The sequence below is a fragment of the Pecten maximus genome, chromosome 16, assembly GCF_902652985.1.
Source record: "Pecten maximus chromosome 16, xPecMax1.1, whole genome shotgun sequence".
In the NCBI taxonomy this organism is placed as follows: Eukaryota; Metazoa; Mollusca; class Bivalvia; order Pectinida; family Pectinidae; genus Pecten; species Pecten maximus.
Window position 1 is genome coordinate 20,534,901 of NC_047030.1, and position 16,679 is coordinate 20,551,579.

At 35.9% G+C, this 16,679-nt stretch overlaps 1 protein-coding gene across 12 annotated transcripts in view; it reads left to right on the top strand.

Annotated features, from left to right (window-relative positions):
- LOC117345129 (rootletin-like) overlaps positions 1-16,679 on the top strand; it is a 108,196-nt gene that overhangs the window by 69,625 nt on the left and 21,892 nt on the right. For 9 of the 12 annotated variants that reach the window (XM_033908095.1, XM_033908099.1, XM_033908097.1 and 6 more), the window contains 13 exons: positions 105-293; positions 2,283-2,366; positions 6,978-7,063; positions 9,176-9,341; positions 9,720-9,932; positions 10,074-10,195; positions 11,327-11,896; positions 12,456-12,707; positions 14,453-14,580; positions 15,021-15,184; positions 15,473-15,596; positions 15,745-15,851; positions 16,298-16,619. In XM_033908095.1, the coding sequence (XP_033763986.1) occupies positions 105-293; positions 2,283-2,366; positions 6,978-7,063; positions 9,176-9,341; positions 9,720-9,932; positions 10,074-10,195; positions 11,327-11,896; positions 12,456-12,707; positions 14,453-14,580; positions 15,021-15,184; positions 15,473-15,596; positions 15,745-15,851; positions 16,298-16,619 (2,527 nt within the window). Of the gene's footprint in view, positions 1-104; positions 294-2,282; positions 2,367-2,447; positions 2,529-6,552; positions 6,586-6,977; positions 7,064-9,175; positions 9,342-9,719; positions 9,933-10,073; positions 10,196-11,326; positions 11,897-12,455; positions 12,708-14,452; positions 14,581-15,020; positions 15,185-15,472; positions 15,597-15,744; positions 15,852-16,297; positions 16,620-16,679 lie in introns of those variants that run through there. The other 3 variants (XM_033908096.1, XM_033908107.1, XM_033908106.1) reach the window with 2 other exon arrangements.

Consider the following 16,679-nt stretch of genomic DNA (forward strand, 5'->3'; position numbering starts at 1 on the left):
CTCCCCAAGAGTGTTGTCATCCACTGTGAAATCTTTGTATCCTACAAGAGCATCCATCATAACGTACTTTAACTGGACTATAATGGCATTTTCTTGTGTTACAGCTTGAGCAGTCACTGAAGGGAGATACTGCTGACTTGTCGGTGGACGCTCCCTCTAAGAACCTCGTCCAGCAGAACATAGAGCTGCGACGTAAGTTGGAGGACGAGCACGGAAGTTACAAACGTAAGCTACAGGCGTACCAAGACGGCCAGTCTCGCCAGGCACAACTCGTACAGAAACTACAGGCCAAGGTAGGGTACACTTATGTAACATCAGCAGAACTTTTTCTGAGGGCTTTTTGGGGCCGTTAATGGACCCCATTCTCAATTGGAATTATTTCATATTTAAAGCCAAATTCCTAAAATTTGTGGTTTACTCCTGAAAAAATCTTTCCCAATTCACCAATTTTCTTTCCAAAATGAGACAAATAAGCCCCATCCCATACCAGTGGATGATGGGTTTAGAGTAAGTGTGAGATATTACACCTAAGTTACATGTAACAAGGCTTGATAATATGTAGAGGTTTATATCTATAATGACAACTTTCTGGAAGGTTTATGACAATTGTTTGTAAGCCATGTATCAACTCTTACAAAGCTTTTATTTTTCAGAACATGTTTTATGAAACTTATAGACTCTTTTGCAGAACCCTGATATTGGTTCATATACTTTTTTTGTTATAAATATGCTAAAGATATCTACATTCAATAGGTGACCTTTACCCATTGAAACAAAAGAAATTCACCAGATGTAACTTTAATGTTCATGCTGATATACAGGGTTTGCCCATCTGTCAAGGTCAAGGTCACTTAAGTTCAAGGTCACTAAAAATGATGTATTTCATGTTTCTCCTTTCTAAGTCACATTTTTTTTATTGATGCACACTTGCATTTTCTTGCAATTTACAAGTTTATAATTTGATCAATGTTGCCAGGTTCAATATCACATTGTGTTTTGATATATCCCATATCTTTCCTGACAGCTAGCTTGTCGCTCAAATATTCAATAAAAATATTCATTTCAGATACCAATCTTGGAAACTTTAATTGTCACGTGGAAAAAAAATATTGAAAATATATTCTTTTTGTTGGATTGAAATATCGTCATTTCTACATTGAAATAAGATAATGTTTCTCCTTTGCTGTGGAACAGTTAACCAAATGATTCCCAAAAGCATTTGTTTTCGTAAATGTCCATGTTTGTATGGTTTGATGTTCAGATGGAACGTAAACAGGTGAATTTAGGTCTTTATTCTCTCCGTTTCTATCACATTGCATCCCCTGTAGATCGCGACGAGCCGTAACGCCCCATCAGTCGCTAGACTTACAGCCACAGAGCGTCTACAGTCTAACATCAGCAAAGTGCTTGATGCTTCATAGTCACAGTCATAGATTTATGCTTTTTTTTTTTTATTTGGAAAAAATATATATATATAAATTGTTGCAATGCATGAGTTCTATAAGTAATTTATTGCATGTTTTAAGTAAGATAGTAACAGGTGGAGTGCTGAAATATGTCTTCATGGTGCTATATCATGAAAATTAAAATCTTGTCACGAAAAAAGATACAGAAATCACTGTTATATATTTACTTATAAGAGGAACTAACACCCAGTACAACTTTCTCATTGTCATGCAGAATGCAGATAGTTTAAATTCTTACAGATTTTCTTCTTTCTGCTCATAGGAAATAGATTTTTGTAGAGCTCTATAGCAATAAAACTAAAATGATATTACTGAATTAAATTTTGTATTTGTGAAATAAGTTTACAATTTTCATCAGAAAATTTTCATTGTTCGAAAAAGCTTGATAAAATATTATATGGTCAGGAATAATTTAATTTCAAGCAGATTAATGTAATATGTTTATAATGTATAATAATATTCAAGAATATTCTGAGATGAAAAAGAGAAGTAATTTTTCATTACATTTAGACAGAATAGTCATAACATTTTAAACAAAAGATCTAGTAAACATTGAAATTATCATAATGTGATGTTCTAAAAACTTCAGGGATTTTAGCAGTAATCAAACATAAAAAATCTGTATCGTAAAAGTAGGAGAAATCAAAGTTGTCGAAGAAATTTGAAAAAAAGTCTCAAACTATTTTTGTTTGACCTGAAAGTGTTAAATCCCTGAAGTTTGTCCTGTGTTTAGGCTTTAGAACCCTCTGGTAGGCTGTCTGATATGGCCTTTTGTAGTATAACTTTTATCTGTGCGAGATTCTGCTTCATTCACAGCTTTTACAATACAAGACAAAATGTACGGAGATGGAGAGAATAGTCCGAACCAAGGATTCTCATATCCAGCGTATGCAATATCAGGTAATTACAGGCTATGTATGCATGTGACCTCTCAACTTTGGCCTTAGTTATGACCTTTTCTTTGTTCAATCCATTCCCTAGGTTTTGCAGTACAAGAGGAAGTGTGAAGATCTAGAACTTGACCTTGGCGACGTAAAAACACGTTACGATCATCTAAAGTCGGTAAGGGTAGCGTGATTGTGTGCCGCACCCTTCAGCCTCGTGTGAAATTAACGCATCCTTTCTAATAGGTGGTTTTTCCTGTGTTACACAGTAGCTCAACACTAAACTGCATGTAGTGCAAAATTTGTACCTGACATAGGACTGAAAATTTCAGAGAAATATCGGATCGCAAACTTTAAAAATTATCGAAGAGTAAAATTAAGTCATGCTGTTGCTGATCAAAACTTTGAGCAGCAAAAGCGTACTTCATCAGGTTTTGGATTTTGAAATAATTATGTACATGTTGAGCCACTGTTTTTTTGTTTGTTTTTTTGCGTCTAATTTTTGTTTCCATTTTCTTTTTCTTTCTTTTTTCACAAGGATTTTCTTTTCTCTTCTCTCTCTTTCCATGTTCACATTTTAGTTGATCTGTTCTGCACCTTTGTTTGATTTGATCCTTTCATCTTTTGAGTGTTGGGATGTGAGCATGGAAATAACATGTGAGCATGGAAATAATGTGAGCACGGAAATATCATGTCAGCACGGAAATATCATGTCAGCACGGAAATATCATGCTGGAATCCAGTGTCACTGCAGGTTCAGATTGACCAAACGGTAACAACAGGAAGAAATGAAGATAATCCCCAGTCAGATTGTCTGGAACAGGGCTTGATGACTGCAGAATGTTTAAAGTAATCGAATAGGTCAGGAAAGATAAGACAATACTGATATCACAAAATCTCAGACACAATGTATGGCATGCATACCAGTTTTGTTAAAAAAAATGATTTCTAAAGGAAAAATGAATAGTTTAATCAATGGAGGGTTGTGAGAAAAAAATGTTATAAAATAGGGAAAAAAACAAAGGGAGATAACTTATATGTTATATATATAGGATCAATACCAGGAAATACTGTACAGTATATACATCATGCAATATATAAGACTTCAGTGTCATAGGAATTATGATCATAGGAATTATGACCAAACCTACTAGCTAACTTAATTCAGATACCCAACTGTGCATGAGTTCAAATTAAATTACATACATATCCCTCCCTAGGATTATCCACAAAACTTTGAAGGCAATTGCTCATTGTTAGATTAAATAATATAGGTTTAACCGGATACATTTAATTTAAATTAATAGTTTTCTTACTATTGGAATGATGAATGTTTGTCATGTTTGGTTTAATGGAATTGGAGGTTAAATAGCACTGTGATATTTGTAACTGTCCACAAGTCGGCGGTATAATGTGTATTGTGTAATCACTGTGATTGTTGTGTGGTTAATTATGTAACACAAACTTGGTGTTGTCATAGCACGCATTGTAAATTTACTTGAATGAAAGGAACTAAATGGAATTTTAGTTATTACATATTGACTCTGAGATGTTGGCTTTCCAGAAAGAAAATGGAAGTAATTTTATGTTACATATTGAGAATGTTAACTGTTACTTGCCCCTTACTTCATACTTTTGTACTACAGAATGTTCTTAGACCCAAAACCAAATAAATAGGGGACCATTTGACTGATATGGTCTGACACTGCAAAGTAAATTCTCCCAACCTGACAATGTATAAGTAAATTCTCCCAACCTGACAATGCTAAAGGCTGTATTCTCCCTACTTTATTGGTAAACAATGAGTATAATGCTGATCGAAGTCGGATAACAAAAATAGGGGAAAGTTTTCACATTGTTTGAAGGTTATGATTTATCAAAATCCTTATCATTGTTCATCTGATAGCTGCCAAGATAAGAAATCCTTGTCTATACCTACAGCGGAGTAACAAATGAAAATCTAGATTAACGATAAAGCATTTCCTTTTTAAAAATAAAGTAACCATGTGCTTTGACCCTCGTTAATTTGTATTATGTAAATCCAGGCTTATCAGTCATTCGCATGGTGATGCATTTGTGTTTACTGGAAATCATCAGGTGATTAAAATCTATCTCACGCATCAAATACCGGAACTCCGGAATCAGGGGTCAAGTTTAGACACGATCTCCCTTTAGATAAAATAATGGTCGTATTGTGGCCATTACAGGTATAATGCTAATATCAATACACCAGAAAATCAGGCTCTCTCTGATGATCAATACTTGTGGTACGGCTGACACAGAGGAACGTGAATGGAATGTTATATACAGAAATCGTGTATAGTGACTGTAGGGTCCTATTGATGTTCGGTGAATGGCACTGTTAGGTTCCAGTATTGGTCAAACTCAGTTTAATGTCGTATATCATACAATGGTTTATGGATCACGGTTGTTTGTCTGTTTGTTTGATCTGGTGGTCAAATATTGGCCTCTCTAGTGCGACACTTGTATTAAATAAAGATGAGAAGTGGCTACTTGATCAGTAACACCTGGGTATTCATTCCTTAAGTTCACTAGTAATCTATAAACTTGGTACAAACATATCATTATACCTAAACTGGATTTAAAGTTCTTATAAATGTTTTAAGATTTTTAATTGCATAATTTTTAAACAAGAAATCTTTAAATCTGGTAATTAATGCTGATGCATTTCTTTATTGTTTAACTTCATGACAATGCATCCTTTTTACTGTATTATTTATTTAATTTTTTTGGCTGATTTGAAAATATTTTATTTGTTATTGATAGGTAAATAATCCGTAAACTTAATGGCATAATATATATCTTATAAAGTTTGATTCAAATATTGCATGTTAATAGTTGTTAAACAAAATTAGAAAGTTATACAATGCTAGCATGTGTAATCAGGTAGGGTCAATCATCGCGGGGAATTAAAACGAGAGAAGATCAAATGTCTACCACACAGAGGCTGGGAACAAACAAGTGTGATCAGGAACAGGTGATCCCCTCGTCATTGTGTTACCCTGGTACCTCACCAGCACACGGCCACCCTGTCGACTCTCTAGTTTACTTACACGTTAAATATCAAACACGTACGTTTCTCCGCGAAACAAAGACTTCCTTGTTACTCAAATCTTGACAAATTTGTCAGCTCAAGTTTAAATAATCAAACATTTCTTTTCATATCTCAATATCACATGATTCTAATTTTGTCTCGTAGACTTTAATCAGTTTATTTTCATTTAAATTAAGAATTGCTATTAAAGAGGTTTATTCTTCTTAAATTAACAAAATACTTGTGAAATAATTTATAAAATTACATACAACAATGGTAAGAACTGAAGGTCAGCCGTGTTCCTGGTACAGACTGACCTTGGTTGATTAGGAGAAAGAGTTATTTCTATTATATTACACATATCTGATTACAGATATAGAAGTCGAGTTATGTAAGAAATAATTTCAAGGCTTTCTTTATATTTTTGCTGGCATTTCGTCAGATTTTCTAGATGTTACATTCACTGATAACAATTTGGGTTGAAATCAGACATGAGTTCTTAATTAACAAACGCTTCATGGTAATTTAACACTTTATCTCATCAAATCAGATTTTTAATTTCAGTTTGAATAACATATCATTAATTAAAGTAAGCAATAAAAGGAATGTTCACACTAAAAATCTTGATTTTGAACAAATCACTAACAAACTTTTCATCAAAGACTAATTTTATTTAACTTATTTTTTAATTATTAAAAAGAAATATTTAATGATATTATATAATCAATTCAAAGGAAAAAATAATTTTTTTGATTTCATTGATTTAATTGTGTTTTTATGAGAAAAAAAAAATGTTTTGATTGACTGAAATTACTTTCTTATTTATTTTATTTTTATCTTTGAAAGAAATATCAAACAAAAAAAGTGATTCGCACTTCTAGTTTTGAGGTGTAGCATTTAGTGCAAATGTATTGTGGTGAGATATATAACTGTATGAATTAAAGGTGAATAGTTGACGTCACCAGTCTGGACATGTCTCAACTGATCAGTATTATTGACACTTACAGTGGTCACTTAATCCAGTAATGACCAATGTACTGCCCACAATAAGGTCATTAACGCTTCAGTACGACCAATGGTCAAACAATTTAAGTTTACTGACCACTGTACATATCTGATATGGCCACTGTATTCCTCAACTCTATGATGTGACCTGGAATTAATGAATATTTTATTTCAGGTTCGTTTCGTATTTTTTTAAATGCATTAACGGTAATATTTTATATCCGAAAATGTTATTATAACCAGCTTTACTGGGAATTTAGTTTCAAATTTGTAAACCTGTATTTTAGTGTATACTCACGGAATCAATGAAAACTTGATTTCGGGTTTTTTGGTAATATATTTGAAATACAATATTATATTTTATATCCAAAATAGAAATATTACCGACTTCACAAGAAAACAATTAAAAACATGTACCTGTTTCCATGATAACACTATGATCGAGATCTACAATGTTTATAAGGTATACAAGATTATATTATATATAATAGTCATCCCCTACATAGCTTGCATTATAGTTATATATATAGATGGTGTGTTTGTAAAAAGTTGCTTTTGTTATTTCAGTCGACTGAGAGTTCAAAACAGCAAGAAACTGAGAAAAATATGGATATCGAACAGGTCTCGATCAAGCTGGAGGAGGAACAGCAGAGGTATTAAAGTTTATAATCATTACCTTGTGGGGGAGGGGAACGTTGGTAACTTCAAACATCTGAAAGGTGGGGAATAAATAACTTAACTGGTAAATCTGGAATTTATAGAGAAAGATGCTAAAGTTTGTGTTCATTTACAGATACAGTATTAATACAATTTTCAAATTCTTTTATAATGTATAACACTGTTCCATAAGTGGTAGGGGCTGCGGTGGCCGAGTGGTTAAGGTGTCCCGACACTTTATCACTAGCCCTCCACCTCTGGGTTGCGAGTTCGAAACCTACGTGGGGCAGTTGCCAGGTACTGACCGTAGGCCGGTGGTTTTTCTCCGGTACTCCGGCTTTCCTCCACCTCCAAAACCTGGCACGTCCTTAAATGACCCTGGCTGTTAATAGGACGTTAAACAAAAACAAACCAAACAAACCAAATCCATAACTGGTATAGAAATTCATGATGGATTTGTCAACATCACTCTCGAGCTCTGTGCCATATGAGCTGTGGAATTACACTCCTCTCCTGGAGTTGGGGGGGGGGGGGGGGGGATAGGCTATAACTATTTGTCAACTTTTATTGGTGTCATATCTGAAACCTCATATAAATGTCACTCAACAACTGTGTGACAATACACAGTTTTTTAAGTACGAGACAGCAGCATAAATATTTTATTTTTAATATGGTATTGGACTCAATGACCTGTATTAATTCCACCTTTGGGAGAGCCATCTAAGTACTGTCGGTGAAAGTCAGCAACATATATAGGTCAATATAGAAAATGGAAACTGGATAATAAAAATTGTATTTTATCACTTTTGGACTTGAACATAGACGTGTTTGAGTTATTGACGCACTTTATATGTGAGAGAAATGGCTAGTAATATCACGATACGATAGAATATGATAGTTTGATCGATATATCATGATTAAGTACCTCTTAAATGATCAGATATTAATTAGTCCGACATCAAAATGATTAATTATTCCATTATGTCTAAAAGCAAAAGAAATATTTTGCATTAAAATAATATATGTGGTGGTATTAAAGAATAATGTAGGGAAAGTTTATTTAAAATATTATGATATTAGATGCCTTATCTTCTATATAGGAATAATGATAAATAAGACTACTCTATCATAGATTACTGAAAAAAAGGCATAAATGTACGTATACACTCATAGTAATATAGATCCTATATCAACCAGGTATCTAGTCTCGTGGGACTGTACTGATCAAATATAGATGAAGAGAAATCACCAACCGTGAAGAATGTAGCAGGATGCTGAATCAGCAGAATTCAGCACCCCCATCCCAATTAGTGACATAAATGATTAGATTGTACACTATCTCACCTGTAATCAGTTTTACATTAAATTAATTACTCAGGTACACTACTAGTATTGTCAATGTTAATTAAAGGCTTGTCCGGTTTCTGCTATGTTATACACATTTACTGGACTAACCCTTTTATCTTGATTTCCCCCTTTTGACACGGTTGTGTTGTGTCAGGAGAATATGGAAATTTCTTCGTTTAAATATTCATGGTTTTCAGTAGAGATTGGGAATTGTTGTTTATATGGATGATGGATGGAAAAATTGTGTTTTCCTGCCGGATAGAGTGAAATGGATTCCGAAATGGAGGATGACATGTATGTTGTGGGCTTAACTATGTTAGGGCAGACAGAACAAGGGTAGATTAATCGGATAGATAAGCCATGGTAACCGGCCTGTATTCATCTGGAACATAGGATTATATTCAGACATGGAAATCACTTCAAATACATGAAAACTAAGCATCATTGATTTTGCGTAAAACACAAGACAATGAAATGTATTGGTGATTTTATACAGAGAGCGTAATGGTAGCTGTTTCATTAGAATTCTTATTGGTTGTAGTTTGCAATGGGGTTTCAAAAATATATACCAAAAGTCAATATCTATATATAGCAGGCTAGGCAGCTGGGTGACCATTAACAATTGATGAGATATACAATAGTGTAAAAGTTTCTTCATCTTATTTTCCAAATTTATCCACTTTCATATTTTACAGTTTCAGTGTTTGACCCTTGCCCTGTGACCTTTGTTGATTGTTTGACCTTTGACCTATATATTACAGGAGTGCCAGTCTGGCCCATGTGAATGCCATGCTGAGAGAACAGTTGGACCAAGCCACAGCAGCAAACCAGTCTCTCACCAACGACATCCACAAACTCACCCAGGACTGGCAGCGGGCACGCGAGGAGCTCGACGCTAAGGAGAATGAGTGGAGAGAGGAAGAACAGGTATGTAAACAGAGGAGAAAGCAATATTGATATATATTCTACAGGTATCTTAACAGTTCTCAGCAGGTGATCTAGAGCATAATGATCAACCTTTGTCAGACAATATACAGGTGTATACCAATACAGGAAGTGGGAGATCCAATGTTAACGTCCGTGCAAAAAGTTCAGTGTGGTTCAATACTTGTCAACTACTTGGTTAAAGCTGATCCACCCAGACAGTTGTTGTTATGGTCGTCTTTACCCTTAGATGTGCAATACGCTTTCTTTGTTACTTGGAACCACACAATATTAATTTATTTTCAGTTCTTTTTTATAATTGACTTAAATACAAGATGGACACATTCTTAGTTTAAGAAAACAACATCGCTTTATTTTCAGTCTTTCAACGAGTACTTCAGTGCTGAACATGGACGTCTTTTGAATCTCTGGCGCCAGGTTGTCGCTTTTCGACGTAGCTTTGGGGAGCTGAAAACGGCCACGGAGCGTGACATGTCTCACGTCCGTGCCGATGTCATCAAGGCCTCCCGTAGCGTACACTCTGCCTGCCTCAACCTCAGCGCCAACATGAGGAACTCTGAGACCTCCTCCCAGGTATGTCCTATGTCTATAACTTCACACGTGTATTGACAGCTTTCGGAATTTGTGAACTTTCTTCATTCCCTTATTACTGCATTAAGAATGTGTGTAACACAGCCATATCACTTAACTGTTCAAATTAAATTTTCCCACTAGGTTCTTCTTGACCGTGAGCGAGCTGATCGTACATCTCTCGAGTCACAGTTAAGGGAGAAGATCCGCGAGGTGGGAGAGACACAGAGTCGTTATGATGTCCACAGCGCTGAGCTCAACTCCAAGTGAGTTTCTAGTAAACTAGTCCCTGTGTCGGCATTGGATAAGGGCATTCATATACTCCAGACATCATTCAAGTTCATCAAATCTGATCCTTTACTTGAATTGGCACCAGTGTTTCATCCTTACATATATATGATGATATTGTTACAGTAACGAGAGTCTTGTGGAATTTAATAAATACAGCAAATATTTATGCTGATGCACGAATCACTCCATCTTTTAAAGACCATAATGTATTCTAGATCTTTCTTTATAAAGCTTCCTATTAGCTGGCCGTACCTCTCTGGTTTTTCATACAAACACCACAAAAAATGACTAATTTCTTTCCAATTTAGCCTTATCTGGCTCACTTTCTGTAGCAATGTAAATTTAGCCCAGAAGTAAGAAGAGTTTCTGTAACAATGTAAATTTAGCCCAGAATTAAGGAGATTCGAGTTTCTGTGACAATGTAAATCTAGGCCATGACCCGGAGTGCTTCAGTATACATAGTATTTTGTTTGTATACTATTTCTCTCTAAATAATTGATACCTAAGGAAATCCATTGAGCTCAAGGACTGTCATAGTGACTACAATACCTGGTAGTAGTAAATCAGGCATTCTATGGGTCTTTAACAGCATCCCCTTAAATGGTACAGAATATTACAGAGGTCACATATACCATATAGTTATATCTGTATCCTGATTCTCCTGAAGTCCTGAAACTGAAACTCCTCAAACTCCAGGGCACACCCCAATTGATGGTGCATACCAACATATCACCAGCTGGAAACTTTGATTGAAGATTGGAATGTTTACAGGAAGCAAGATTTATTATGATAGATTCAATTATTCATCTTCAAACTTTGGAGATATAGTTGATATTTTTAGTGGAATGTGTGGAGATAGATATTTTTATAACATAGAATAACTGTGACAGAAATAGATTGTTGGAGAGCTATACATTATTGATAGATATGGGTTCTCACAGTGCAGAGCTGTTTACAGTATTATACAGGTGAGAGTTCCAGGAGATCTAAGGTCCATTCTCACCTGACAGATTCCCTACCTGTATAATCTGTAACTGTATTAACTCTATAAGGGTGAAGGACATCAGTATACCTGTCTTACCACTTGTATGTGTATTGATTTATAGGGTAAATGAGCTGACCATGATGAATGAAAAGCTCAAGATCCAACTGGAGGAGCGAGAGAAGACCATCTCCAACCTCCAGCGCAACATCAGCAACATGGAGACCCGACTGGGCGAGCGTAGCTATGACCTTCCGGAGACCGACACTGCCCGTCAGATGAGAGAGGAAACAGATACCATCCACTTTGCTCTGCGTAACATTGCCGAGGCTGTGATGAACGATGTTGATGAGGTTCCTTTAGACGAGGAGGCAGCTGAGGCTGCTGGAGGCCGTGTGTCTCCATCAAGGGCAAGGTCAATCTCCCCCACAGCAAGGGCAAGGTCACCCTACATCAGAAGTCGGTCAAAGTCACCTCTGTCAGGCACAAGGTCACCAGCTTTCGCAGATGCTACGTTCTCAGCGGTTCAAGCTGCTTTGAACAAGCGTCAACTCCAGGTGGCAGAACTTCGCGCCAAGCTTATTGCTACGCGTGATCATAACTGTGTCATCCGTAAAAACCTTGATGACCTTGATAACGAGCGCCGCAGAATGGAGGTACAAATCCTGAACCTGAAGGAGGAGTTGGACATGGCGTAAGTGTTCAATAGGGGTGACGGTTTTTATAAATCTAAGAGAAAATAATCACTACATGTAAACAACTCAAGGAATAAATTTCTGGACGAAACTCCGTGTTGGGATCACTCCTCCTTACTCCAATCTAAGAGAAGTTTAAAAAAATTTTGATAAATCTCAGAAAATTAAGTCAAAACACATAAAAAAAAAAGATAAAAGAGGTTTCAATTGCAAGTAATTACTATTCGTAGATAAAAGCATTACAATGTAGCAAAAATATATTTTCTTTATCTTTTTGTTCTGACATGCATACGTGTGTAATAAGAGGTTACAGATGTATCACAAAGAACTGGATCTAGGCATGTGTTAAAAATAAATACGGATTAAATATTCAAAATCTTTCATGTTCCTGGAACAGTGTACAAAATAATATACAATATTGTATATCAGTTTTAGTATTATCTTAAAATTGAAGCTGATAGCAAAAAGAAGGCCCAGTCACTGTGTGACCTTGCACGACCTTGTTGTCAATGATTGGGCAGTGCAATGGTAATGATATATGACTGTCTGGTGTTGTAGGAGGAGAGACCATGAGGATTCTAACCGTGATCGTAACAGGATCAAGAACGTTCTGAGTCTGACTGGCAACGAGAAGTCACAGTTGGAGAAGGTCCGTCAGGAACTCAACGATCAGATCGAGGGTCTGCAACAAGAGAATGAGAAGCTACAGGCGGCTAACACAGATCTCCAACGGCAACGTGACAACATGGAGGATGAACGTGATGATGTTGGCAAGGACAAGGACCGCCAGGTCAAGGAGAATGAGAGGAGGTAGGTCAAAGGTCACCAAATACACAAGAGTTCTTCTATAATACTCGGTAAATAAAGCAGAATGATATCTGGCTTTGTAGATGTTGGTTAAGCAGAGACCAGAAAAATAATGAATTTACATTATGATATATGTGTGTGTATGTGACAACACAAAAGTTCCAGAAATAAGTGTAATTGATGCAGACTGACAAAGTTATGTAAAAAAAATATGTAAAGTGTTGATATCCAATGAAAATGTGTCCATTCAGCAGTGTAATGTGGTATTGAGCTACTTACATTTGTGACGCTTGGCCAGGCAGTCATCCAATGACAGAGAATGGTTTATCATTTGCACGCATCCAATGTTAGTCGGGTATAAATCCATACAGATAAAGGATTTATGTTGATATTGAACTTTTGAGGACGCACACGTACCTATCTACCGATCGGCATGATCAATAGCCTTATATTTACATCCAATTTCACACTTAGGGTCCAAAATTACAGATTACATAATGGTATATTAGATTCTGATACGAGTACAGGATTCTCACTGGAGATCAAAATGAAACTAGAATATATTTATTGTGAGTTGTCTGTCCAAGCAGCTAGTGAATGCACAACAGTCTTATTGAAATTTCAACACAAAACACATTATGCCATTTTAAGCTGTTTTGAGATCAAAGTAAAGGCAAATATTCAGCAAAGGCTGAAAGGCCAAACATATTAAAATCCAGGGATTGAAATTTAAATGGCATTTAAAATTTCAAAATGAGAAACATGTATGTGGGTTTGAAAACATATATAAATTGAATTGTATATTAAGTGAACAAGATCTTCAATTTGAAATCAGGTTGTCAGGTTTTGATCAAATGGATATTGATTTGAGAGAACCTGTGAATTAAAATGTTGCAAAAGTGTAAAGATATTTTAATACTTGCAGGTGTCGAACTTGTAGATACACCTGTTTTGATATTACAGCAAAATTTTTAAAGAGTAGTCATCAAACTTATAAACCTTGGTTAGATATAGATGTTTGTGGTATCATGTCGCTGACAGAAGTAAACTTTATGATGTAATATACATGTAGCATACTTTTTCAAAATGAAATTAAATTGTTGTCAATAATGAATGTAATAATTAATTAAAACAGATAATAAATTAAACATCCCTGTGATTGCTGCTAATTTGTTACTAGATTTATATAATTTGTACACTTTGATGTGGTATTATAAAAAAAATGATTCTCTACAATAAGTTTGATTACACTAAAAACATTAAAATCAATGTTACTAAAAGATTTATTTAAACTTAATTGATGAAATCTTTATAAATTAATACTTTGTGATACTCTGGAGTAAAGAACCTTTTGAAGTTACAGCCATGGTATGATTGTCCAGCTAACTTTATCTTCAACAACTGTATGAGTGACTGATAAATTTATCTATGTATTACTGTAACAGCTTCGGTATGATTGACGGCAAACTTTATAAAATTAAGCCACCACCCACTGTATCATTGACGGCAAACTTTGTATATTACAGCCACCGTATCATTGACGGCTAACTTAATATATATTAGCCACTGTATCATTGATGGCTAACTTTGTATATTACAGCCACTGTATCATTGACAGCTAACTTTGTATATTACAGCCACTGTATCATTGATGGCTAACTTTGTATATTACAGCCACCGTATCATTGACGGCTAACTTAATATATATTAGCCACTGTATCATTGACGGCTAACTTTGTATATTACAGCCACCGTATGATCGACCAACTAGAGCACAAGAACAGTACCATTAAGGAGGAGTTGGTGTCCACTAAGGAAGCCCTCAACCGTGCCCTCCTCGACAAGGAGGTTCTGGAACAGCAGAAGGGAGAAGTTGGTGAGTATCCTAGTCTGGATTTTAATTTAAGTAATATTAGAATTTAAAATCATATGTGTTAAGGATTTCAAGGTAAATAAAAACTAACAGGAACCCCAACTTTTAAAGCCGATACATCTTTGAAAATTCTATAAAGTAGTTTACTTGTTTTCCATACTAATGATGGTGCTCTATATTCTTATTCAGATTTTTTTTTTTTTTTTTTTATGGTTGATTTTTTTTCTCACTTTTAGCTTTTATTGAATGGTGGTAGGGATAAATGTTTAAGGAAAAGTTATGTAGATTTTCTGGATTCCTCTAAGTGTAATTTACAATGGATCTACGTAAATTTTGTTCTCTGCTCGAAAAAAAACAGAAATAGAACTTCTCAGAGCAAATTACCTTGACTGTAGGATTGCATGGTAAAGTATAATTACAAGGAATCTTTTCTGTTATCACAGCTGATGCCCTGTCAAAGGCAGAGTTACAGAAGGCCGACCTTGAGCTGGAACTCAACCGTACCAACACCGAGGATGCCGGCCTTAGGGACGCACTCCTTAAGATGCAGGCTCTCAATGAAGGACTTGGCCAGGACAAGATCGAGCTGAACAAGATCATTATGCAGGTACATAGATGTTTATACATACCAAAGGGAAAGTCTAGCAAAGGAAATATCTAGCCCTGATTATTTATATGATGGTCCGGACTAATAATGTCCTCTAACCCTGACTTTGTATAAAACGTCTTCTTGCGTCGACTTTGTCTGTAATGGTTCAGGCCCTGATAATGTATATGTCCTATGATTCTGACTGTGATATTGCATGGCCCTGACTATGTATATATGATATTGCATGGCCCTGACTATGTATATATGATATTGCATGGCCCTAATTATGTGTGCCCTTTTTTACAGATGGAGTCAGAGAAGGCCAGTCTGGCTGGAGAGAAGCAACTCCTGGAACAGGAAAAGACTGGAATCCGTGAGGAGCTTGTCCGTGTGGAACAGGAGAAGATGGATCTGGACACAGAGAAGATGGGTGAGTCTCGATCCATCAACTTATAATATTCTGATCATTTCAAGTTATTATATAAAACTGTTTAAAATGTCTCGTAATGCCAACTCTATGAGATAGTTCACAATTAACATTGTTAATTAAATTTACACATGACCTTTGATAACCTCAGGCCTGAACCAGACCCTAGAGTTGAGCGAGATGACCAGGCAGCAACTGGAGGATGAGATTGGAGCCCTCAACAGAGAGAAGGGAGAGGTCACCGAAAACCTCAACGCAGTAAGTCATATATATATTATCATTAGATAAGCACGGAGATCTGAAATACCAATATAATGTCTTGTGCTAGTCAAATAGATTTCAAACTTTACAGGAAGTAGTAGGTAGAATGAGATGTGAATGTTTCTGGTACCCCACAATGGAACTGATACTTTGTGGTACTTTGGGCTATTTATATTTTCATACGGCAGTTGGACTGATGATACAGACTATTTTCAATCCTTTGACATGTTAAGAACATGTTTTCATTGAAAGATATTTTAACATAATTTAAAAACTTTTTTAAGATTTTCATATCACAGCATCAAATTCCTGGTATGTGGGATGTTTTTCGTACAAAGTAACAATCCAGTTGGAAAATAATTTAGTAAATATCCAAGCATATCAGTTCAACCTCTTCCATTAATTTCTTTTGAATGATTTGACCTTGATCTTTGCCGTTGTAGACAAGCAGACAGAAGCAAGCCTTGGCTGAAGAACTGGTGTCTGCAAGGAAAGAGGTAGAACGGCAGAGTGGTAACTATGTCCGAGTGGCCAAGGAGAAGGAAATCCTCACGCAAGATAAGGGAGAGCTCATTGTCCAGGTCACCGCCACGGAGAGAGAGAACCGCCAACAGAGTGAGATGATCGCGGCTCTACGTAGCGAGAAGGACAGTCTGGAGAGCGCCCTCTATGAGGTGACACAACAGGCTCAAAGTCTGGACGTTCGTAAGGAACAGCTGGAGGGAGAGAACCAGGAACTTATCATCAGGAAGGAGAACCTGCAGGGTAAGTCACATAGACAGAATGTAAACTATCTACTGTCTCAGTTTTTGGTTATATAAGTTC